This window comes from Abrus precatorius, unplaced genomic scaffold (assembly GCF_003935025.1).
Source record: "Abrus precatorius isolate BTA unplaced genomic scaffold, Abrus_2018 Scaffold8, whole genome shotgun sequence".
Taxonomy (NCBI): domain Eukaryota; kingdom Viridiplantae; phylum Streptophyta; class Magnoliopsida; order Fabales; family Fabaceae; genus Abrus; species Abrus precatorius.
Window position 1 is genome coordinate 36,831,955 of NW_020874428.1, and position 25,076 is coordinate 36,857,030.

A 25,076-nucleotide genomic window follows, 5' to 3' on the forward strand; every position below is an offset into this window, starting at 1 on the left:
AATTAACTTGGTTTAAGGTTTAATGTCCTTTAATTTGCAACCCATTAGGCTCAACCATTCAACTTAATAAAAAATTTGTTTGTTGTTAGGTTATATTTGATTAAAATAAATAAAGTAAATCATCATACTTTACGTCATTACATTCACCTAAAACTTTGAGGTGAAACACTATCTCTTATATATTAATCACTTTCTTTAGTATTAAACAATGTGAAATATCTTTTTCATTTTACTTAACTTATACTTGACCATATTTCGATTTCAAAAACATTTTATTTTTCCAAGTAACTAGAATTATTATTTTCAATTTACTTTCAATATATTATTCTTAAATTTAAATTATTTTTAATATATTTTCCAAATCTATTCCTTCAACACCAATTTTTCGAAAATAAAATTGACCCAAAACTACTAAACAAAGTCTTAGATTTATAAGTTATCTAACGTAAAGAGATATTCTTGATAGGCTAATATGTAGACCTTAGTTGAACATATTAACTGAAAAATTCTTACATGTTAACAACATCCAGCAAATATGAAGACAGTTCATCGTATATATATAAACATAAACATAAAAGGTTCTTAAATAGAGAGTGATTTGGTGCAAGTTTTCGAAAAAGGGTTATAAATTCCGTTCTCTCCCTATGGTTAAAAACTGTATCTCCTTGCACAAGAATGAAAAAGGAGCTCCCCACAAGCATAATCATGTAATTAAGTTATTGAATCAAGTTAAATTTTGCATATGCATTATTTTATCACACATTTCGTTATTATATGTTATCATGTTTAGTTGATGAAACTCGATTTTCTAAAATTTTAAAAATTAACAATACCATACAAAAATTTTCGTCTATGAAATTATAACGGGTCGAAGTGCAATTTGAAAAAAAAACCTAACCTTATTCATATAGTTATCGTATGTACTTCTGAAAAATCTATGAGCATGGTTTGGGTGAAAGTAACTCTCATAACTTCTGCCAAAATCATAAAGTGGGTAGCAAGTGATCTACTCATCAATTAAAGGGTTATCAAGCATATTGGCATACCACCTTATCTAATTCTCGTTTTCACAAACTAATTTTGTTTTCTTAGACATTTTGGATTGTATAAAAAAAATAATACATTACAAGTGCTATAACTAATTTAAGAAATTATTGTGTTAAGCTCAAATCTAGAAATCGAAAGTTTAAAAAGTGAAGGGAAGAAAGTGTTTAAAAGATAAAGGAAAAAATATATAAAGAGAAAGAATGAGAATTTAATACAAAACTACAAATTAAAAAGATTTAAAAATATATAATTAGAAAGGTTTTAAAAAGTTTATAAAGCTTCTTCTTTTTATATAAAATTTTCAGACAAATGTTAAGTACCATGGGCTACATAAACTGCCCAACCTGTATGTATGGCCCAGCCAGCCAGTGTCCATTGATGATCTTTTATAGTTGTGAGGCCCAAATCTTGGCCATAATTTGAAGGGGTAAAGGGCTATGTTGCTGCAAGTACACGTGTCACTTTCTTTTTTCATTTTTATCCTTCTTTTAATATTGAAGAATTTGGAATAAATTAATTTATGAATTACCTCTTCTTTACGGTGTTTCATTTTGCCTCTCTTTTTATTTGTGTATAATGAAAATATAATAATAAATCAATTTAATTTCGTATCTCTCTCCGTGCAAATAAAACAAGGGGTACCTTAGTTAAAATCTTTCTTCTTCCATCCTTTGAATTATATTATACCTTTATTTCATTGTTGATTTCAACATGTTTAAAAATGGTTTCGACACGTTTTGATATTTTGCATTTCATGTTAAAAAATCCTATTGTCTCAACTCACCTTTACTTATATTCTTATTATTTTAAAACCTTACTCTTTTACTCCTAAATTAAATTGCTTATTATATTTATTTATAAATATTTATTTTTATAATTAATAATTATTTATATTCTAAAAATATATTATATATATTAAATATTAAAATATAATTATTTCATGAGCTATTAATTAGTTTTGTATTTGTATAATTTTTCTGTAAACTTCATTTATTGAAAAACTATTAATTTAACGTTTGAATTTGCAAAATTCAATATTTATAAAGAGTTATTAAGTGGGATAATTTCAAGAGTTAATTTTGATCCCAATTTACGTACATATATCTCATAATTTAAATATTTATAGATTTATTATTTAAATTATAAAATACTTGTATAATGTATGAAATGTTCGTTGATACTTATTTAAACTTTTTAACAATTAAGTTAATGATAAAATTATAAGAAGATGAATTTAAAATTTAATGTAATTTTTAAAAGCCAATTTGTGCATTCACTCTGAAGTTTAAATGTTTCACTTTAAAAGTGAAAGTTCCATCACACGGTGAGTTGGATTAGTTAATTTGGACTTGGACGATGAAAAGTCATAATCCTAGTCCACACTGTGACGGTGATAAAAATAATAGAAAGACAGTTGTATTAATTAATTTGGATTTGGATGTTGAATAATGTAATTTAATTAACAAGACAGTGTAGAAAAAACAAAGTCACTGCAAAATACTTTAGATTGCTGGTTTATATATGCTATAACCTTTTGGAAGAAACAGTAGAACTTAACTTTCGGGAAATTCTCGATGATCACTGAGCAGAGAGAACAAGTAATTAAGCAAAACTACCCAATCAAGAATCTTCCCTTTATAAAAGATTGAATACTGCTAAAAGTTTTGTACTTGATGAACCTTTGTTAGTAAGTTGCATGTAAGTACTATCCTCCATTAAGCTTGGTATAATACTCTACTCTACAATGACATAGCTTCCATTCAATGTGTAGCGGCTTAGACTTTTGTGTGATCTGCAGATAGTAGTGGAGAAAATTGTTGTTCCCACTAGCAATAACATACATGGGCTTGGCTGCTCAGGACATTTGAGCTATTTTCTTTGTTGATTATGATGATTTCCACTGCTTGCAAAAGATGTTCATGCACTAGGCAGAGGTAGAACAACTAATAATTTTGACTATTACACTATAATCAGACTTTGGCCATACGAAGGTGTATTATGTATGTGTGTGTATAACTACCTATACGTGTGTTACACATTTTAAGGACCCAGAAAATACCTATCATTTAGAAACTTTGTATACGATAAAAATTAAACCCTGCCAAACATGGATAATTGCTACCACATTTAGTGCCTACCACCTAAGAAATTGAGGCTCATATGGAAGTGCTATTGCCCTTTTTGTGAGTTACATGGACTCGAATGTGTACCTATCTTGACTGTTTCTACACCATCCACATATTGCCTATAGGATGTTCTTAAAATTTAATGGCATTTCCCACTAGCCTTTGACTTCGATTAATATACCAGTTTATGTTTTGCTTCACAAACGTTTCTTTGTCATCTTTCCACTTGCATAGTGTGCTCCATATTGACTTAAAATATAACTCTGATTTCCACCTAACAATTCTCTGCACCCCAATACTGACTTTGGGTTTTCACACACACAAGAAAAGGCCACAAGCTAATAAAAGCTTTCCAAAGAGTGGAAACACGTTGTTCCCCCCAAGAAATGATGGGTTGCTATCACCTTTATGACCTTGGCAACATGATTGCTCCTCCACCATCGATTTTCAATGTTAAATAAACATCCAGAAAAATCTTATGTGCATGTATAAATTGAGAAGTAGTATCTGGGAAGCAACACAGCCAAGAGCTAGCTAGTTGTTGAAGTCTATAATATATCAAAGAATGGGAAGCACTCTCTTTCGTTTATTCATGATTCTTCTTGTGCTTTCTCACCTTTTATGCTTGAGAGCAGTTCCTTTTACAAGTAAATTCCACTATAATCTTTCTATCTCTTTTATATTTCAAGTAGAATTGTAGTACTTCTTCTTCATCTTAGTCTTCTTAAGAATGGCTTGTTTATATAAACAGGAACTGAAAACATCATGCAAAGCTCCAAAGTTCACCTTAGTCCGGAGAGTAGCCACAAGGTGGGTGCACTTTCACTCCCTAAGACCATTCCTTAGTTGCTTAAGACACATAATGCATTTTTTAAACTATATATCTAGTCAATGATCATATATTCCATGTATTCATGAAATACAGGTTATTATCACTGAGAAAAACTGGCAATGGGAGGAGCCAACTATAACTGAGAGGGTGGATTTGGAACTCCATGATTATTCCCCATCAGGGCCTAATGGTCGTCACACTCCAAGAGCACCATAGTGTGGGGAATGATAGTTCCTTTAGGTTGCTAGAAGGTGCCCTCTATGTAATACAATCTTTTATAAGTAGCATAAGTGGTGAATTCTAGAGGCAGTTATGCATGATGAGAGAAAGGACTAACTAGATTTGTACAATTTTATCTCCATTATATGAGAACTGGGGCACTCATGCTAGTTAAGTTATGCTTTGTATATTCATAAGCACTGGAATTTAAATTGTACTTTATTGAACTAATAGCATTACCACTCATTTGTGCTCTGTGTATAGAAATGATATTTCATCGCTTCTACCTTCCAAAATCCAAACTGAAGTCAGGTTATTTTGTGTGCAGAAATCTCTCTCAAAGAATTCATATCGAAAACAAACCAAATCAACCACTAATGGATCTATGTGGAAAGAAAATCTACCACTAACAGCCATAGTCAGATTTTATTTATTATTAATTTTTGGTAAAACCACACTACATGCGTGGTGCATGTAACTAAAGTAACTTAGAAGCTGAGAAACAGGTCCTTCATGGTGCCAGCAATCCTCCACTTCATTATTTATTAAGAGCTAGTTTGAATAAATTTATCAACAAATACTTATAGAATAATAAAAAGAAAATAATTAACTTGATAAATTGAATTAAACCTATTGAAAAGTTAAAATCAATCTATGCACGTAACATTTTTACAAACTCTTTCATTTAACTTCAAACACTTGTAAACTTAATAAAACTGGACATCTTTGCTTTAAAAAGTTCTTAACAAAAGGGTTTTAGAACTGAAAAGCCAATAAACAAAGGTTAATATGTATAGTGGCTTACAACTTACAAGATGGGGATGCATTTAGAATTAAACTGACAAATAGCCTTTCATTTGGCCTTTCTTTTGTCCAAAAAAAATATGGAGATTTAAAAGTGAAGTACCATTTGTCCACCCACTGCAAGTTGATAGAGGTTGCATAACCATGTTCTTGGAAAGTGAAAGAGGAACAAATCCAAAATGATTGTTTAATTTATGTAATCATAGTTAGTTGGCCACTAAGTACACTTAAAGGGTAGATTATATAGCATATTTAACATTATTTGTTTTTTGTTCAGCGGAGAAAGTGATGTGTACTGTTGATTACATATTTTTGTCTACCACTCTCCTACACGCCTTTTCTCAAACATCTCTTGGAAAAGTTTAAGGTCAATATAATAATCTTCATCATAGCATATGAAGTTAGTGGAATTCTTAGAAGCACATAAGATCAGAAACTCGTATTTGTACATTGCACGTAAGTATGAAAATTTGATTTTAATATTATTGAGATGCATAAAGTAACGCTTAAAGAAAATTGGAAGTCTTGGACGTAGCATTCAAGTGTAAACCTATAACAGGACGTCTTTTAGAGATCATATTTTAATGTAGATATATACATAATCTTTTTGCAATAAAATATGTGATTAATATATGAAACAGGTCCACGTTAAAGTTGTGAGTTAATTTCTCTTTTTATAAACTGGGTGCTGTATTTTTTATAATCCATTTAGGTCTTTCATCTAAAACAAAAGCTAGCAGATTAATTTCCATAATAACTAAAAGCTTGCCAACCTATAGAACCTTTTGTCCTCAAAAGAGTTGCTCCTATACTCACACGTTTTCAAATTAGGTGCTTTAGAACGCGGCTCAGTTAAGTGCCAAATGAGTTAAGATACTATATATTAATGACATAAGGGTAACACATTAACATCAGTTAAAATTTCCTTATCACTGATCAGGCTAATGTAAGGTTTTGGACACTTGCACTATTTCTTATTCAACACATCTTTAGCAGTCATGATTCCTTTACACTTTGTTAAGCTTCCAACTCAGGTTTTGCTTTAAGGAAGTTTAGTTTAACTTTTTCAGCCTTTAGAATTTTTCTATCTCTCTTTCTTTGGCCCCTTCTTGTTCAGTTGATAATGGTGAAGTCTCAGATAGACACAATCTTTTGCAAGGTAAAGCTTAATTTGAGGGGGAGTGGCAGTAAAGTAATCATGATTAACATTTAATTTTTGTGTACTGCAAATATGCAATCTTTTTGTGTTAAAGAAATTAATATACATGAGGGTGCTAGTAAGTTTTTCTTTATAAATGTATCCCTTAGCTCTAATTCTTTTCAGGGAAAACCCCTTTGGCATTTCATCCTTATCAGAAGTTCAGTCTACTATGCATAATTACTGTCAGACTGCAACTTAGCTGTATTGAGCAATTGAACATTCTTTGATTAGGAATGTAGCGGAGAGAGTTGATCTGGTATGCAACCAATCTGTTCTTGAGGCTAAAAGATAAGAAATTTCTAGAAGGCAATAAAAAAAGTTAAATGACTGCTATCCTGCTGGGATCTGAGAATGATCAGTTAAAAAAACAATTTATTGAACATGAACAAGGTACTTATGTAGCCTAATTTGAAGAAGAAAATAAAGTAATACACACTTAACTGTTGGGTTACATTACGTATGTGATGTAGAATGAAAAGAAATAGCAGTTTCTTTCTTGTTTTCTAACAAGAAATTATGTATAACTGATTATTAAGGCACGCTCAAACCATAAAAAGAAATTATGTATAACTGGCTGTTCATGAAACATGAAGATACTTGCTTCCACAAATAATGAGCAATTCCATTTCCAGCGTTAGACAACAAAACCTTGAATAATTAGCCTTCTGGGGATGGAGCAACAGCAGGAGCTGGTGAAGGAGCACCCCCTTGATCAGCTTGTAAAAATCCAAATTTCTTGATGAGCTCATTTGCAATGAGCTCATTAGCACTGTCTGTGGGGTGGTACTCATCCCAAAATACATATTTGCTTCTATCTTTGCACAGACTTGATGCAGGTACGCATGTAAGGGCAGGTCGAATATTCCAAAAGGAACAACAGGGGGAGTCTGAGTTTTGGAATCCTACAAAGCATATGTAATTACAATGTAAATAACTCTCAGCAGTAAGCACGCAAGCTAGCACAAATTTTCAATTTTTGATCATGTATGAAATGTTGGCAATTCTTCAAAAAGTAATAGTGTGTTTGGTTTCACTTTCAAATACATATGGATCCACGTTTATTTCAACACTACTGGCCATAGCTTCTGCTTTTATCCGTGCTTACATGTTTTTTAACGTGTTTTCAAACATACACTAAATCCAATTATTTTTGGATGCTATGTGCTGACTGCACCATGCTTTCATTCTTTCTAAGTGTTTCAGACATAATATGCATCAGGTTCACTTAGATAATTTCCATTGGTGTATGCATCCGATTAGTAAGAAGAGTAACCATTTACTTACCATACTTCATTGGATTACTGATTACATCATTAACAACATCATATGCATCTCCAAATCTATATCTTGAATGAGGAAGATGCTTCACCAAGTCATCTACTAACTTGCTTGCAGCTTTGTTAAAGTTAAGAGCCAGCTTGTTTGCTTTTTCTCGACAATTCCCAGTTGTACTAAGCACCCTTTGAAGGGGAATGCAGCCCATTGGACCCAATCCAAAAACCACCAGTTGTCTTGCACCCAAACTATGAAGTAACTAAACACAAACACAGCATAATTGAAAAGTTTATTATTATTAGATGCAAAACTAAAAGAAGAACAAGAAAAAAATTGTTGTTATGAATATGAACTAAATAAACCTTCAGTTGTCTTTGTAATGTTCCTATCAAGTAGTCCATGAAGGTTTCATCATTGTATGTCCATGAGTCCCTGTAAACAGGCATCAAGTAGTTGTTTATGAAGTCATTGCTCCCCAAAGCAACAACATAATTAGCTTCCTGGAAAAACTTGTCTGCTTCCCTTTTTCCAATTTTGCCTCTAATTAGTTTTTGTGTCCCCTGAAACAGCTCAATTTGTTTGTCTAAAGAAAACCTTTGGATCTGCAAGAGGCATAATTTTTTATCCAAAACATATATCATTGTCTTGCTATGCTTGCATATATAAAAGCTATAAGACACATACATAGTAAATGAAATTTGACACTCTCAACTCACAAAATAGGCGCCAGTTTCATTCAAGATGCCACCTCCACCGGAAGCATAGTTCACACCATTTTCTAGTATAACTTCTTCACTTAATGATGGGTCTAGAAACGCAGGGGGCCTAGGGAGGCCCAATTTGTCACCTGAAAATATATAACATCAGTAATATTATGGACTTGACTTTTTTTTTTACGGGGGGGTGTAATTTTGAAATATATTTATACACACACAACTAAAAGATGTATGCTAAAAAGGTGAAAATTACCTATTATGTCAGCGACTGTGCGACCATTAGTGAACCTTCCATTAGGTAACCCATTACCCATGTCTATACCATACCAAGGCAAGCTTGCTTGAGCAAGGCTTCTAGAGAGATGCATGTTATTTCCAACATCCGAGAGGGAGTCTCCAAAAATGTACTGCACAACTTTGCAATGGCATCCTTCAAGCCCAATGCCCAAAATTGTAGTTACTAAACTAACTAGCGCAAGATTGAACTTCATGTTTGTCTAGCAACCTATGCCTCTACGCTCTCTATGGCCGTTAAGCACTTAGGTTGTTGGGTTTTTTATATTAGCTTGCTGCTAGGAATATCAAAATTTTAGAGTGATGAGATTGTGCTAAAGTTTGGCAACAAATGGAATTTTGCAAAAGTGGGAAGTAGATGGTTTGATATACCAACTTTTAGTGATTCAAAACGGCTGCAACTACCCATATACTTTGTTACAACTTAGAGAGTAAAGTCACAAATGAATGGTAAAGTCTAGAGTTTGTTCATGATGCAGCCTGAACTCTCATTCTAAGAAATGTGAATTAAGAATCGGAGAATATGGGATGACCCTTCAAATTGAATTCTCAACAAACACGTTGAATGTCTTTGGAGTGCATTGCAATTTGTAAAATTGTAATGGTAAGTTCACCAAACCGGAAAACCAAATGTTGTCCCAAAACTCCAGCAATGCTATTTCCTGAAAGGCATGGATCAAAGGTTTCAAGAAACTTGTTCTACACTCCTCCTGCATGTTTTAATGAACCAGCCCCTCAAATATTTGATTGAGAAGAGCTTGAATATTAAAATAATAATCAGTTGTTATTTTTTAAAAAACAATATTTTATGTTATTAATGTATTAAAAAATATATAATATCTTATATTTTTTAATAAAGTATTATTATACGTAAATTTTCATTATATACTCTTAAGCATGCATTAAAAATAATGTTAAAATAATTTTTTTATCACAATAATAAAAAAAATTTAGTGTAAATTAAGCATATTTAAAAATTATAAGAATTTCATTTGTGATATATAATATTTTAAATTTATAACTATTTTAAAATTCGATAATTGTCAAATTTATTCAATTTTGATATGATTTACATTAAATTATATGATACATGTACTTCTTAATTTTAATCTTAAAATTTATAATTCAATGTTTAAATTTGTATGTTTTAAGAGAATACAAATCAATCTTCATAAAACGCTTGTTTTCAAATTATATTCCACGTTACGATCCAAGTTTGACATAATTGGTAGAATTTAGATTATTTAAACACGTTAATAAAGGTTGAATTTATGATGTATATAATAGATTATGTGTCCAAATCCCCTCCTACTATTTTTTATTTCTACAATGACAATTTCATTAATCTTAAATTTATTCTCCTTTTCAAGTACTGTGTAATTACTAATACAATCGTTGAAAGTTTGCATTAATATTATATTTTTGCATGGTTGATTAAACTGAAATGGGACTCAAACATGACCAGACGTGTCATTAGAAGATCTTGCACGTGACGTGACATTAAAAGATCACGTGAGCTGTGTCTGCCATTCCACTGACGTGTCAAAATTTGATTGTATGAATGGAGGGTAAAGTAAGGAAACCATTAAAGATCAACCACTTTAAGCACCACGTGGCAGCATGGCAGCCACTCAAAAAACAAACTAGAGCACCCAACTCCAAGTAAGTACAAACAACACTTCCCATCCCCTTCATCATCCCAAAATCTATCCTCATCAAATCACCACCGTCAATCGCATCCATCCAACGGCCACAAACCCCTTCAAAATCCCAAACCATATCCACCATGAAACATACACACATAAAACTTCAACACTCTCACTTTCAGTCACTTACTCACTCGCCACCATGAACTCCATCGCCTTCAAATCCTTCGTCGGACTCCGCCAATCCTCGCCGGAAACCCCACATTTCGCCGCCCAGCCAAAGCCCCTCACTTTCCACCGCAAGTTCAAGGTCATCGCCGGAAAATCCAGCCCCAAGCTCCAGGGCCGAAACCTTCGCGTCGCGGTGGTAGGAGGAGGTCCGGCCGGAGGATCCGCGGCGGAGACGCTGGCGATGGGCGGCATCGAGACGTTCCTGATCGAACGGAAGATGGACAACTGCAAGCCATGCGGTGGAGCGATTCCGTTGTGCATGGTGGGAGAGTTTGACCTGCCATTGGACATCATTGACCGACGCGTGACGAAGATGAAGATGATATCGCCGTCGAACGTGGCGGTGGACATTGGGAGGACCCTTAAGCCTCATGAGTATATAGGGATGGTTCGGCGTGAGGTGCTGGACTCTTACCTCAGGGACCGTGCAAAGGAAAACGGTGCGAATATCATAAATGGGTTGTTCTTGAAAATGGATATGCCTAAGGATATGAATTCCCCTTACGTGTTGCATTACTCTTGCTATGATGGGAAAACCGGTGGGGTTGGGGAGAAGCGCACGTTGGAAGTTGATGCTGTCATTGGTGCTGATGGGGCTAATTCTAGAGTAGCCAAGTCTATTGATGCTGGTGAATACGACTATGCCATTGCTTTTCAGGTATATTCATCTTCTTCAAGTATAAATATACTCCTCAATTCCCTCATTTACATTTATCATGAAGTCAATTTAGTCTCTGAATTTGGGAATTGTATACTCAATTTAAAGTGATACACGTTGAAGTTATGGACCAAATTGTCTAGATTTTAATGTGATGAAGGAAAGAACCAAATTAATTAGTGATATTAATTTTAAGAATTAAATAAGTGTTTTACTTATTTACACTTTTCTTTCACTGGGGTGTTGGGAATTTCTTGAAAGTTAATAATTTCTTTCTTTATTTGAAAAGCTGTAGGCTTTTGATGCAGAATATCAGAAAATGTAGTTTATATGGGTGTTTCAACATTCAAAGTGGTGTTTTTGTGTGAGTGGTATTATGATTGTGGAAAGGTAATACTGGCATGTTTCATTTTAATTGCATGGTTTCTCAGGAGAGAATAAAAATTCCGGATGATAAAATGGTGTATTACGAGAACCTTGCGGAGATGTACGTGGGAGATGATGTTTCTCCGGATTTCTATGGATGGGTGTTTCCAAAGTGTGATCATGTGGCTGTTGGCACTGGCACTGTGACACACAAAGGGGACATCAAGAAGTTCCAACTAGCAACAAGGAAAAGAGCTGAGGACAAGATTTTGGGGGGCAAAATCATCCGAGTGGAGGCTCACCCTATTCCGGAACATCCTCGACCACGAAGGTTGTCGGGGAGAGTAGCCTTGGTGGGTGATGCTGCTGGCTATGTGACCAAATGCTCTGGAGAGGGTATCTATTTTGCAGCCAAGAGTGGGAGGATGTGTGCAGAGGCAATTGTTGAAGGGTCAGAGAATGGGAAGAGGATGGTGGAAGAAGGGGACTTGAGGAAGTACTTGGAGAAGTGGGACAAGACTTATTGGCCCACTTACAAGGTCTTGGATGTGCTTCAGAAGGTATTTTATAGGTCCAACCCTGCGAGGGAAGCGTTTGTGGAGATGTGTGCTGATGAGTATGTGCAGAAGATGACCTTTGATAGCTATTTGTACAAGACAGTGGTACCTGGCAATCCTCTTGAGGATCTCAAGTTGGCTATTAACACCATTGGTAGCTTAGTGAGGGCCAATGCCATAAGGAAGGAGATGAACAAACTTAATGTATGACCATATTATCTGTCTGACTCATATTTTATCATTCATTTTTGCATTGTGTATTTCCTAGTAGACATGATCTCCTTATAATTAAGTGATAATTATATCTGTGTAAGCAAACGGCTCAGATTCATGCAATCCCATAGTGGCCATTAGGCTTGACCTTCACAACGATTGAAGCAAAGCTGGGGGTGTAAATGACTCGTGTAGTGGCTTAATTTATTCCAAATTGAATGTATACGTGTTAAGTGTATTGCTATGTTTCAACTGACAAACCAAATATTGTGATGGTAATAGGAGCATTGCGTATATAGATAGACCAGCAAAAGTGGAAAATAAGGAACTGAGAAAGATGTGTCTCAACAAATGATTCTGCTTTTAATTTTTACCCGGTTGTGATTATCGAGCAAATGTGATGGAGTTTGATAGCCCCCATTTTATCATAAATAAAAGGATTGAAAGAAACTGAATTGATATTATGGTTAATGGCATCCATTCCAATGATGTAATGAGATTTACAATTGCACTCAAAGCCTGCTTTTCCGAATTTTATATATTTCAGCCCTTACCTCTTGGTTGTGTTCAAGGGCCAAAGTTTTTACTTGGTACACTAGTGCTTAAGATTTCATTAATTTAGTATCATTGACCATGCAATGTGTTTTTTTTAATATTATTATTGACAAACCAAATGGACAAGGAGGAAGATGAAATTAACTTTCCAGGTTCAGAAATTATCATGTATATGATTTGCTTAACTATTTCGTTAGATATTTATGTCAAGAGTCCTTCGCATTGATTTTGATTTGATTTAGTAATTTGTTTTATTTGTATCTTACGTATGTGCGTAGTTACTTTGGTCAGTAATCATTCCTCAAAAGTGAAGACAATGTTACGTAAAGGATTCAAAGTAATAAAGTGTGGGTAAAAGTTTTCAGTGAATGAAAATAGTTAAGTTTCCACGTGGCCGATCCATCAGCCACTTATCAGACATCTAAATTTTCATTTTCTCATACAATTTGTCATAAAAATGAATATTAGTTAAGCATAATTACGTAGAGTTGTGGGCCAAGCCCTCTAAGAAATAATAAGACACCTCTCTTCATAGCTCATACAATGCGACTTGAAAATATTATTAATTTAACTTAAACTTGCGTCGACAATTCAGGTTTTATAATAAGAAAAAAGACACACTTTGAAAAATAAGCCTTAGACACTTATGATAAGGGAATGTCAAATTAAGCTCCATCAGTTTTTTTCACTGATTCAATTACTGATTAATTTTTCAGATATTTCGTCATTCCACATTAGAAAGTTATTATATTTTGAATAATTTACTTAATAAATTTAATTTTTAAACAAATAATTAAAATGTAGAAAGTTATTTGATAAAGTTATGTATTATCTTTTGTATCAATATATAGTATGGGCTAATATATAATTATATTTTTAGTATCTGATATATGGTTACTTTTATTTATTATTTAAATTTCATCACATAATAGAAAAGTTTTATGTCCACAAACACATGTATAATTTATAATTATGCATTAATTTAATGATATTTGTAATTACTTTATTTAAAAGAAATCTTACCGATAAATATAGATAGATTCAGCCATTATCCATCGCATAAGACCCGAAATATAGCCGATTATACCTAAAAAAATTCTCATTTGTCAAAATGACAGGGTTCTCACGTTTAATCAGTTTAAGTCCAAAAGGGAGAAAAAAAAGGTAAAAAGGTTAATGTTAAAATGGAAAAAGAGGGAGAAGAAAAGGAAATAATAAAAAATGATTAGGATGCATTTAGACATAAATAAATTTATAAGAAGGGTTTGACGTGGCATGAGAGTGAGAAGCATTTTATGAGTAGAGATTATTATTCTGTTTTGCGTTTGGTAAGGGTTGTCTTGTGGGGTATATATATTTAGGAATCGGCAAGTGTTTTGTGTTTGCACTCGTTCACGACGTATCTCATAGCGGAGATTTCAAACCCAACTTGGTTTCTTAAATCTCTCTCTCTCTCTCTCTCCCATTCCCATTCTCATTCTCGGGTACCTTCGCAATTTCCTACTCTTTCCTTATCGCAGATCTCATTCCTCTCCCCAATTCTTTTCAATTTCTCAAGGTTCTCCTTCTAGATCTGTTTTTCTTTTCAAATGCTCTTTTCTTTATATTGCAATTTTCATTCTCATAAATTAATCTCAATCAAGCATGTAAGTTTTACCTCTTTCAGTGTGTGATATGATTAGGTTTTTTGTTCTGTACTGATATGCTAGTGTTTCGTTATTTAGATGCAATATTGCCCTATGTAGGTTCCAGCTTTGTTTAATTGGTTTGATTAAATTATCTTTTGAGCTTAGTATAGCAAAATGAATCTGTGTTTGGTGCCTTTTTTGGCTTTCAAATATGTTTCTGTGAATCTGTGTGTGTTATTGGAATTAAACTGATTCCATATTTGTACCACAGAGACAGGTTGAGATGGCGGCGGCGGCGGCACCGGCAGCTACCTTCACAATTGGAATCACTGCTTCCATCGGCCAAAGAGGGGGCTCACTTTATCAATCAAAGCCTTTTGGGTTGAAGTTCAACTCACAGAATCATTTGAAGAGCTTCTGTGGCCTCAAGGCCATGTCATCTGTGAGATGTGATTCGGAATTTTCGTTCTTTGGCAAGGAAACCGGTGCTGCTTTGCGGGCATCTTTTGCCTCCAGAGCTCGAAAGGAAAACCAGAACTTCCAGCACCACTTGCAGCCTCAGGCTTCCTTTAAAGTGGCAGTTCTTGGTGCTGCTGGAGGGATTGGTCAGCCGCTAGCGCTTCTTATCAAGATGTCCCCATTAGTTTCCGACCTGCATCTCTATGATATTGCGAATGTTAAGGGAGTTGCTGCTGATCTCAGTCATTGCAACACACCCTCACTAGTCAAGGATTTCACAGGAGCTTCTGAGTTAGCAAGTTGTTTGAAAGGGGTGGATGTTGTTGTTATACCTGCTGGTGTTCCAAGGAAGCCTGGCATGACTCGTGATGACCTTTTCAACATCAATGCTGGCATAGTCAGGGACTTGGTTTCGGCTGTTGCGGACAATTGTCCTGATGCTTTTATTCACATTATCAGTAACCCTGTAAACTCTACTGTGCCTATTGCAGCAGAGGTTCTGAAACAAAAGGGTGTCTATGATCCTAAAAAGCTCTTTGGCGTTACTACGCTGGATGTTGTGAGGGCAAACACGTTTGTTGCTCAGAGGAAGAATCTGAAGCTGATTGATGTTGATGTCCCTGTTGTTGGGGGCCATGCTGGGATTACCATTCTTCCTCTGTTGTCAAAGACGAGGCCCTCAGTAAGTTTCACTGATGAAGAAGTTGAGGAGCTAACTGTAAGGATTCAAAACGCAGGAACTGAAGTTGTTGAAGCAAAGGCTGGTGCAGGGTCTGCTACTTTGTCAATGGCATATGCAGCAGCTAGATTTGTTGAATCCTCTCTTCGTGCGCTTGATGGAGATGGGGATGTGTACGAGTGCTCATTTGTGCAATCAGATCTTACTGACCTTCCGTTTTTCGCTTCGAGGGTGAAGCTTGGTAAGAAAGGAGTTGAGGCTTTAATTCCATCTGATCTCCAAGGGTTGACTGACTATGAACAGAAGGCTTTGGAAGCACTTAAGCCAGAACTTAAGGCCAGCATAGAGAAGGGGATTGCTTTTGCTCAGAAGCAAGCTGTTGCTGCTTAACTTTCTTTGTCATTGGGTGGTTTCTCGGATTATGCATTTACTTAAGCATAAATACTACTTTAGAGAATTTAGTTTGCGGATTTATTGTAGCCTCATAACTGCTTCCAGAACTTAGGATTCAAATTTTCTGTAGTGTCAATTCTATTTCCAGTTTTGTTAGCAGAACGGGAGGGAGCTTTCATTTCTGTTCTAGATACCGAGGTTAGGTTTTGATCAGAAATCTCCAAAGATGTTATCGTTATAATGTAGAATTGGAAAATGTAAACTTTACTTTTTGAATAATATGGCCATTGAACCAGTTTTTTTTTTGCTTTTTTTTTTCTTGTTAGGTAGAGGCCCCAATTTCTGAGACGGATACCAGTTCTAACAATTATGTTGTTGAATCTTCTACAATCTACGCACGTTTTCCTTTACACGCGCAGATTTTAATTAACTGTGCTTGCCTGATTGAACTTGCGATACGCTTTAGTCATCAACGCTAGATCAATGGACACTTTAATAGATGGATGCAAATGGTCTGCACTTAGAAAAGTCTTCAGTTTGAAAATAACTGCACAACGAGGTGTTTTAAGGGCTCAAAATTATCTGCAGTTGTTACTCAACTACAGCGACGTGGCTCCTGTAATATATTTGCTATGCTCGAAGCATCTCGTCGATTTAGAATTAAATAGATTGTGATATATTTTTAGCCACAAGCCAGAATGGTGAGAATGATTTAATGGGGAAAAAAAAAACTGACAGATGTTCTCTGAATCAAATGCATAGAAAATCATTTGGCATTACAACAATGCATTGTTGCTGTTTCCTTAATAATGCATTGACTCCACAAAAATGGGTTATTGCTGATGCTCAGTATAGTCAGTATACGCGGAACGACACTTTTCAAACAAATTCAATAAGTTCTAGAGGACGAACCTTCCATGTCTCGGGTCAAATGACACTAATCACTATTTTTGTACTAATCCAAAAATAGCCCTCCTTCACTACAAAATTTTTCTAAAAAAAAAGCAACACCAACTTTCTCAGATAGCAGGTTTCATGTTTAGCATTCAGGCAATTGGTGTTTGGCAGGTGTTCTATACTGTGCTTTCTGCAGGATCTACCTTGAACATTCAGACTGAGTCAGCTAAGACCATTTGTTACAGACTAACTGGTGCATTGGTGCTATGAAATAATAGACTTGAATAAAGGCAATGGTTAGCTTTCACCCAACAGCTTGAAATACAATTTAAAACCGCCTTTAGTAGCTATGGCTGCATTTCAATTAAGCAATATTCACCAAGGTTCTATGATAAACCCGCCGTAAAGGGAGCTATGTCCATTTGTAGTGGCTCTTGACAATCATTTCATTAACACTCGGTAATTGATTTGACACGTATCTCTATCACTAGCCCATATATCCCTACCAATAGTCGCTACATGAGCAGTGCCCTCCCCTAAAGTGGTGAAATCGATTATGGTCCCTAAGAATTACATCACGATTGTAAACCCCGGAAAAGAGTTTCAGAAAATTGTGGCAATCAACACATATACGGAGATTGCTGGCCACTCTCAGTCTTGTACCAGGTGGAGTAGCAAGAACCCCAAATGCAATTGCCAGTTTTTCACTGTGATAAGAGAGCACATACCCCTTTTCTTTGTCATCCATCTTATGTAACTCAGATGAAAGTTCAACAACATAACCAGCAATCTTTAGCTGCTTATTAATCTCATCCAGTGTCTCATAAATCTCAGTTTTTCTTGAATGCGAAACGTCATCCACGACAAACTCGTGTACTACTCCTTTCAATTCAATTGTGCTACAGCCAGGTGTGGTTTGGATTGCTTTATCTTTCATTAGTTTTCTCACTTCAGCTACCTTTTCCCAATGTCCAGCTGAAGAATAAATATTTAGGAGCAAAACATAATCCCCAGCTTCTTGAGCTTTCAATTCAATCAAATGTCCAATCACTCGTTCACCAAGTGTAACATGACCATGAATTCTGCAAGCCCCAAGCAAAGTCCTCCATACTGTGGAATCTGGCTTTACCACCATTGATATAACGAGCTCATAAGCCTTATCAAGTAAGCCAGCACGGCCAAAGAGATCAACCATACACCCATAATGATGAACATTGGGAGTTATTCCAAACTCTCTGCTCATACGATCAAAAACTGACATTCCCTCATCGATCAATCCAGAATGACTGCAAGCAGAAAGCACAACAGTGAATGTCTGATCATCAGGCCGAAAGCCAATTCTCAACATCTCTTCAAATACTTCAATAGCTTCTCTTCCATATCCATTCATTGCCAAACCAGAGATCATTGCACTCCATGAAACCACATTTTTATTCACCGTTCCCTTAAACACCTCATAAGCCTTATCTAAACATCCACACCGTGAATACATAGATACGAGAGAATTAGACAAATTGAGAGCACCCCCATAACCCCGTTCCATAATATAGCCATGAATTCGTTCCCCAAACTCCAAGGCATTCAAATGAGCACAAGCCTGAAGAAGAAGTAAACAAGTAACATCATCAGGCACACATTTATAGCTCGAACTCTGCATAACATCAAACAAACTTAAAGCATCCCGGGTTCGATTATTCCGAATACAGCAAGAGATCATCACATTCCAAGCAACAGTGTCCCTCTGAGGCATTTCATCAAACACCTTACACGCATCACCACCTCTTTGGCATTGTGAATACAAATCCATAACAGAGGTGAGCAAAAGGGTATCTGATTGGTGCCCATCTTTGAAGACGTTGCAATGAACCTGAACCCCCCCAAGAAGATACAGAAACCTGATACAGGACTTAACAGCAAAGGAAGACGATAAAGGGTTGGCAAAAATGCCTTGTCTTCTCATATCTCGATATAAAAGTAGACCCTTTTGAGGTGAATCGCTCATGGAATAGGCCCTGATCATAGTGTTGTAATGGGAAGCCAAAGGGTAGTTGAGTTGCTCAAAGAAACGGTGGGAATAGTTGGCATCTTGCAATGGACCAGAGAGAGCTACACGGGACAAGAACTGAAGAGAGACTGCGGGGTCTTGAATTAGGGTTGAGAGTAGAATGTGAGCGTGAATTTGGAGCAAATCGGTCTTACGGGAAACAGATTTGATGGCAGAAATAACGGGTTCTTTGTTTGTTTGTTGGATTTGTTTGTGGTGTGGACGTGGTAAGGGAACGGTGTTGTAGTGAAGGAGATGAATGGCAATGGTGGAAGAGAGAGAAAGAGATGGAGATTGTGGATTGGGTGCAGAAAGAAGGGATCGGTTAGGGTAAGAGGAAATGTTTCGTGAGAACCAAAGCAGAAGCATTTGGAGTCAAAGGTTTAATGTTTACGATGAATGGAATGAATCATTGCATGGATGAGAGGTGAAGCAATGAAGCAACAACCACAGCGTCTTCATGCCTTTCAATGCAATACAAATTAAATCCCCGTTCTTCCTATTTCCCTCTCGGTCTCAATCATATACTCCCTTTATTTTATATATTTTTTTTATTTTAAGATTAATTTAAATTTTTAATACATTGTGAATAATTATTTCAACTAATTACTATAATTATATTTATTATTTGTTAGTTTTTTTAGCTGTTAAATAATGGGTTTATGAGAATTTCAGGAGGAAGTAAATGAAATATGTATAAATGGGAATATTTTAGTTAAGATTTGACAAAATTATGTATCAAGGAATACATTGTGATTCAATTAATTGCTGATATTATAAATTAATCACTTCTTGAACTCAACCTTAAAATGATGAATTTGATTAAAATTGCTAAAACTAAGCTATGTTAGAACAAAAGACAATTACAAAAGAAACACCAAAATTATTTAATAAAATAAATAAATTTACAATGCACAAAGACGTGAAAGTATAAGTTCTAAAGCAATTAAAATTCAACGCAATCCAAATTTTGAAAATGAATTATGCAAGAATATATTCAAACAATTGTAATTTTAATTTTTATTAAACAAGTAAAAGTAGGTTAACCAGTTAAGAAAATTTTGAATCAGAGTGGAACCAAATTAATAATTTCCAGTCCAATCTAGTCTTTGCGGACCACAAGCTATATATATCAGTTCATTAAACATTAACTTGTTTTAAAAATTATTTGTTATCTTAAAATTTTCAAAAGACTAAAAAGAAAAAAATTCTCTTTTTGGACTAAATCTCTAAATTTAAGATCTAGTGGTCCTAATTATTGACTTATTTTTGTTGAATTCAAACCTAAAATTTAACCCAAGTTAATAAATAAATTAAAATTAAAATTAAAATAATTTTTATTTAAAAAAAAAAATCAATAGTAGCAAGCTGAGCCAATCCTCCACAACCACCACAACCACAAGTTGCTTGCCTTCGACCAGCTAAATTTCAATTCAAAATGAGTTAGACCAAAATTCAATTGAACTCATCTTCTTCAAACTTCATACTTTTTAACGGTTTAAGCAAGTCAGAAAATTTTAACACAGCTTTACTTTATATATTATAAAGAATGTGTTAAATATATTTTCAGTTTTTTTACAAATATTCATTAAAAATGTTATTCGTATTTGAATTAATTTCGTAATTTATTGGACAAACTCTTCGCTGAACCTATATAATCTTGGTGTTAATATTTTATTATTAGAATTTATCCATTATTTCCTACTGAGCTAAGATGAAAATTGCACAATTTTACAAGCTTTCAGTATCCTATAATACGAAAGACAACAGTCGAATAATTCTATATAAAAGAAAAAATAAAAATTAGAGTTACCAACAAAAAACGTGAAATAAGTTAGTCAAGATACATGAAATATTGGATAATTCTATTTCTACTCAATTTTTCTACAACATATCACTACTTAGTAAGAATAATAAAGTATATATTAATAAACAACTAATTACAGCAAATCTTTATCCAATGTCTAGACATTACCCTCTTCCACAGCCACCTTTTCCAGCACTACCACGCTTCCCTCAACCAGAACCATCTAATGCTTTTGTTCATGTCAAGTTTCAATTGAAGGTAATAAGGTCAACTGATTCATTCTCTCTCAAAGGAAACAGACACCTACCTTCTTTTTCATATATATATGTTCAACTGTTCATACAATTACAATTCATTAAAAATTAGATACAGAATGTGGATACCGCATTCTCAAAATACACTAGTTAGACAACTTTAAAAGATATATTGAACTGTTTCCGATCACAATTTCAACATTTCATGGCAATGAATTTGCGTGAGGCTCAATACAGAATGTGGATACCACCAAACACTACAGCTATAACTGAAACTAGGTAGACCATTATTATGTTAATTGAGGGACAGGCAATAGAGATTTGATGTCTTGTGCTTCATCATAATCATAACTTGTGTCAATAGTTCTACCACGGCCACTGAAAGAAGAACACTCTTGTGTTTCCCTCTGCCCTTTGAGCTTCCTCTTCTTGTAGTTGGCCTTGAAACAAGCTTGTCTAAGCCTTTTTGTATTATCTTCAAGTTCAATATCTGGCATTTCCTCCATAAGCTTCTTTTCCTTCTCCAATATCTCAATCGCATTCCTTAACTTCTCTTCACTATCATGCCCATCCTCTTTCCCTAGCTCCTGCAAGGCCACACCCAGTTGCCCAAAATCATAAAATAGCCCAAATCTTATCACCATATCATAACATAAATAACAAACAATAGCAATGTTTAAATAAAATGTATTCATTATGCACCTGTACATTATTTATCAGAGTTTGGAGGCTCATCAACTTTCTATGGGGCCACCTTCGAATTCCCAACTCCCTACACCTTTTCTTCAAAAGTGTCACGCCCACGTTAAGTTCCCTGGCTGCTTGTGTTATAGGCATATAAAAGTACTTAGATATTGTCGTCTTTGATAACGTTCTGGTATTGTTAACTCTCTCTTCTATGCCTCGGTTAACCTTCCCATCTTCCATTATTTGACCTATTTCCTTCTTATTCTCCCTTTCTTCTTTGTTGCAAAATAAATAAACATTTTCTGAATCCAACACGGCATCTACTTCGTTCCATACAGAAATCCCATTTTTAATATCATAAAAATCGTAGTCTGCATTAACATTGAGATGATAACCAATATCTAGATAAGGACAAGTGGAACATATATAACGGTAAAAAAAATATAAAGACTTGGGAGAGTTTCATATGCTGATAACCTTGGACGCTTGGTGTTGGTTCAAGGGCGAGAGTTTCATACAAAGGATCTGAAGGGTAGTACTCCATGAGAGGGACACCATCAAGATAACAATCTTGCATGGGCAATTCTTGATGCCATTCCAATGCAGGATACCCTTCACCGTTTTCACTGAGAAAAAACATTCCAACAATGACATAAAAACCTGGTCGTAACAATAACATTTCACTGCAAGTGTGAGAGAAAGTACATATTAGAACACAAGTGTCATGGTTTACCTAAAAGAAAATTGGCATGTAAATGGAAATGGCTTTTCATCTATGTCATAGTAAGAGCTCCAACCCATAGGTGGCTGAGGCTCCATGGTCATGCTCAAGGCACGTATAAAAATAGAGGATAAGATGGTGAAGAAGTAGTAGTAAAAGGATTCCTCTATGTTGTAGTAGTACAATAGGTGTGGAGAGTGAGGAAGGATTTTAGGCACAGTGTGGAATATGAAAGAAGGTGGCAAAATATATACGAAATACTATGAATATGAATGTAGATGATGACAGTGAATCATTTGTAACTAAAGGTGGCAATTAATTACTTGGAGAATGTGCGCGCCGCCTTCTATGCGTGAATGCGTTTTAATGGTTAACGAGTGTGCTTGTGAGAGTTACAAGATACAATTTAATCGCCAGTTTATATCTCTTTGTGTTCAATCTCAGCCGTTGGATTAAACATTAAATTAACTCTTTTTATTATTCTTTTTCTTTTATCATGAATTTTTCTCATACTTGTGTTTTTGCAGCCCCTTCTTGTTCTTTGATGGCTAGTGCATTAGGAATATTTTGATCATTTTAGGACCCTTTTATCACATTGTAAACAAGCAAGATGATTAGGTCTACTAATCTGCTATTTACTGTAGCCGAATAGAACTGTGCTAGCTAAGCTTGCTTTAGACCAATCATGAATTCGGTTCTACTATTATTTTCTTCTTAATTGAATAAAAAATAATGTATTTAAAAATTGAAGGCGCCGTTATCCATATATTGAGATTGTTTTGTTCTGCTTCAGTAGCTTTAACAATACGTGCAGAATATACTGTTAAGCTTCACATTAGAATTTTGATTTCAGCCGTGAATGGATTGATTTTAATTTCTCCAATCTACTTGAATTTAACGGATAAGGTGTGCTCAAGAAAAAAAAATATTGGATGGTTCAATATCCCCACCTAATGATAGTCCCAACAATATAATTTTTCAATTAAAAAATGTTAAAATTTTATCATATTTCATAAGCTAATTAGCTGAAATTATAAACACGGATCACCAAACAATTTCTCATCGTTAAGAGAGACAATTGATTAATGGCTAGTTAGGAGATGATGGCTACTAGATAAAATGAAACTTAGGGCCTTCAACATAACCTCATAATTAAGTTCAGAAAATGCTCCTATCAGTTATCAATTCAACCAATTTGGTTGGGAATGAGCAACAAGCATGCTAAGTTTCCAGTAGCTACTATTTTGATCAACCTCAGTGTATAAGATTGCGCTTCCTGACCATGCATGCATGGGTGCCACACGTTTACCGTTTTCTTCCAAGCAATAGACCTGAAAGTTGAATAAAAATTTGAAGCGATAAATCATAATCATTTTGCCTCTTCACCAGCTTCCTAGACTCTAGAAATCAATCATTACTATTGGAGCGACGTTTTTTAATTTCAGTTTTTCTTAACCTTTTGAATGCCTTAATTAATTAGTTTCTACCTTTTATCTTTTAACTGAAGGTTAGCGAAATGAACTATATCCAAGTAGATGTAACGGACTTATTAAAAACAATAATTGTTTTCGCCACTGTTATGAAGGTAACTCGGCGGTTTATGCTATGAGTTACTCTCCATTCATAATTGATTGTTTTGTACTTGCGAAAATTGATTATGCTTGCCAAGGTTGAGTATAAGCTGGTTTTTGTTTAACTAGGGCCGAGAGATTAAAGTTTGTAGCCACCCTTTGAAAAATATCAAATTTACCAAGTGCCCCATTCCACACTTATAAACATTACAATAAATTCAATAAATTTATACAGTAATCAATTGTTTTATTAAATCTATTAATCATCTTATATAGTAAGCTAAATAAATATATTTAAAATTAAAATCAAGATAATAAAGCATATAATTAACTTCTTTCATAACAAAATGCAATGTAATATTTGAATAGATGTGAGGTTAATGTTATAGATGATATAAATATTTTATTTATCAACAAAAGAAATTGTTAACTATTATGATAATCTTTGTTAATATAGTTTTTATTTAACAAAAATTAAATTGTTGGCAAAGATTTTGAAGCTTTACACTAACAAACAATGTTAGTATATTAACGTTTGCGGATTATAATAAAATAAAATTTTTTACTAGTAGAATTATTCTTTAATATAATATATCTTTTTTTTGTTATAAACTTCAAATATCCTGAAAGCAATCATGTTTGCGACATGTATGATCCTTATAAGATATAATATATCATATTATTAATATATAAACTTATTTTTTTGTTTTAATTATATTTTTATCTCTTCTAGTTTAAATTATGTAAAACTTTGATGTTTTAGTTTTGTTTAGTAAATTATGTTTTTATTTTAAAATTAAATAAATTTGGTTATTTTATCAAAATTTTCTACTTTAAGTTTGTAAACTGTTCTTTTTAATTTAAATATTTGAGGGTTTTTGATAAATTTAGCTTATTAAATAATTTTAAAAGTTTATAATAAAAAAATTAGTAAAAACTTGATCAAATTTAAAGCATTTATAAGATATAAAAATAAAATTTGAAGAGGGAAATTTTTTTTTTCTAGACCTTTTCTTTTTTGGAAATATTGATGTTTTGGTAGAATAAAGTTTAATTGATTTAATTTATAAAGATATTTGAAAAAAAAATTATGAATTGTTAATTGAGAGCCAGAGTATCCTAACAAACTAGACTACAACGGAATTGTTAATTGTTTCAAATTAGAGGAACTTAAAAATTCCAAAATAGAAAAAAAA

The 25,076-nt window shown here is 34.1% G+C and overlaps 6 protein-coding genes across 7 annotated transcripts; 3 read left to right on the forward strand and 3 right to left on the reverse strand.

Moving 5' to 3' along the window:
- The first annotated feature begins 3,673 nt into the window (after positions 1 to 3,673).
- LOC113848417 lies at positions 3,674 to 4,348 on the forward strand. Its single transcript, XM_027477907.1, has 3 exons — positions 3,674 to 3,820; positions 3,925 to 3,983; positions 4,099 to 4,348. The coding sequence occupies exons 1-3, from the start codon at positions 3,739 to 3,741 to the stop codon at positions 4,219 to 4,221; spliced, it is 264 nt and encodes an 87-aa protein (XP_027333708.1). The 5' UTR covers positions 3,674 to 3,738; the 3' UTR covers positions 4,222 to 4,348.
- Positions 4,349 to 6,806: 2,458 nt separating this feature from the next.
- Positions 6,807 to 8,711, reverse strand: LOC113848220 (GDSL esterase/lipase At1g74460-like). The gene is made up of 5 exons (XM_027477629.1): positions 8,474 to 8,711; positions 8,221 to 8,351; positions 7,867 to 8,106; positions 7,514 to 7,763; positions 6,807 to 7,131 (listed from the first exon to the last, which is right to left on the reverse strand). The coding sequence occupies exons 1-5, from the start codon at positions 8,709 to 8,711 to the stop codon at positions 6,887 to 6,889; spliced, it is 1,104 nt and encodes a 367-aa protein (XP_027333430.1). The 3' UTR covers positions 6,807 to 6,886.
- Positions 8,712 to 10,303: 1,592 nt separating this feature from the next.
- On the forward strand, positions 10,304 to 12,882 carry LOC113846755 (geranylgeranyl diphosphate reductase, chloroplastic). Its single transcript, XM_027475361.1, has 2 exons — positions 10,304 to 11,049; positions 11,481 to 12,882. Exons 1-2 carry the CDS (start codon positions 10,363 to 10,365, stop codon positions 12,180 to 12,182), a joined length of 1,389 nt encoding a protein of 462 aa, XP_027331162.1. The 5' UTR covers positions 10,304 to 10,362; the 3' UTR covers positions 12,183 to 12,882.
- Positions 12,883 to 14,068: 1,186 nt separating this feature from the next.
- On the forward strand, positions 14,069 to 16,308 carry LOC113846473 (malate dehydrogenase, chloroplastic). Of its 2 annotated transcripts, none has more exons than XM_027474799.1 (2): positions 14,069 to 14,224; positions 14,640 to 16,204. In XM_027474799.1, exon 2 carries the CDS (start codon positions 14,652 to 14,654, stop codon positions 15,894 to 15,896), a length of 1,245 nt encoding a protein of 414 aa, XP_027330600.1. In that variant the 5' UTR covers positions 14,069 to 14,224; positions 14,640 to 14,651; the 3' UTR covers positions 15,897 to 16,204. The 2 variants fall into 2 exon arrangements, with proteins under 2 accessions (XP_027330600.1, XP_027330601.1); XM_027474800.1 differs by having other exon boundaries at positions 14,119 to 14,298; positions 14,640 to 16,308.
- On the reverse strand, positions 16,230 to 19,335 carry LOC113846472 (pentatricopeptide repeat-containing protein At3g47530). The gene has a single exon (XM_027474798.1). The coding sequence runs from the start codon at positions 19,207 to 19,209 to the stop codon at positions 17,299 to 17,301; it is 1,911 nt and encodes a 636-aa protein (XP_027330599.1). The 5' UTR covers positions 19,210 to 19,335; the 3' UTR covers positions 16,230 to 17,298.
- Positions 19,336 to 21,191: 1,856 nt separating this feature from the next.
- On the reverse strand, positions 21,192 to 24,071 carry LOC113874812 (protein RKD1-like). The gene is made up of 5 exons (XM_027513022.1): positions 24,060 to 24,071; positions 23,563 to 23,640; positions 22,447 to 22,475; positions 21,604 to 21,778; positions 21,192 to 21,488 (listed from the first exon to the last, which is right to left on the reverse strand). Exons 1-5 carry the CDS (start codon positions 24,069 to 24,071, stop codon positions 21,192 to 21,194), a joined length of 591 nt encoding a protein of 196 aa, XP_027368823.1.
- Between the last annotated feature and the right edge of the window lie 1,005 nt (positions 24,072 to 25,076).

Coding starts and splice junctions, on each gene's coding strand:
- LOC113848417 (XM_027477907.1), top strand. CDS start 3,739: ATGGGAAGCACTCTCTTTCGTTTATTCATGATTCTTCTTGTGCTTTCT. Junction 3,821..3,924: donor GAGAGCAGTTCCTTTTACAA/GTAAATTCCACT, acceptor TTATATAAACAG/GAACTGAAAACATCATGCAA. Junction 3,984..4,098: donor GTCCGGAGAGTAGCCACAAG/GTGGGTGCACTT, acceptor CATGAAATACAG/GTTATTATCACTGAGAAAAA.
- LOC113848220 (XM_027477629.1), bottom strand. CDS start 8,711: ATGAAGTTCAATCTTGCGCTAGTTAGTTTAGTAACTACAATTTTGGGC. Junction 8,352..8,473: donor CACAGTCGCTGACATAATAG/GTAATTTTCACC, acceptor ATATATTTTCAG/GTGACAAATTGGGCCTCCCT. Junction 8,107..8,220: donor ATGAAACTGGCGCCTATTTT/GTGAGTTGAGAG, acceptor TGCCTCTTGCAG/ATCCAAAGGTTTTCTTTAGA.
- LOC113846755 (XM_027475361.1), top strand. CDS start 10,363: ATGAACTCCATCGCCTTCAAATCCTTCGTCGGACTCCGCCAATCCTCG. Junction 11,050..11,480: donor ACTATGCCATTGCTTTTCAG/GTATATTCATCT, acceptor ATGGTTTCTCAG/GAGAGAATAAAAATTCCGGA.
- LOC113846473 (XM_027474799.1), top strand. CDS start 14,652: ATGGCGGCGGCGGCGGCACCGGCAGCTACCTTCACAATTGGAATCACT.
- LOC113846472 (XM_027474798.1), bottom strand. CDS start 19,209: ATGCTTCTGCTTTGGTTCTCACGAAACATTTCCTCTTACCCTAACCGA.
- LOC113874812 (XM_027513022.1), bottom strand. Junction 22,476..23,562: donor GCGCAATCTTATACACTGAG/GTTGATCAAAAT, acceptor ACTACAACATAG/AGGAATCCTTTTACTACTAC. Junction 21,489..21,603: donor CTCTGATAAATAATGTACAG/GTGCATAATGAA, acceptor GTGGCCTTGCAG/GAGCTAGGGAAAGAGGATGG.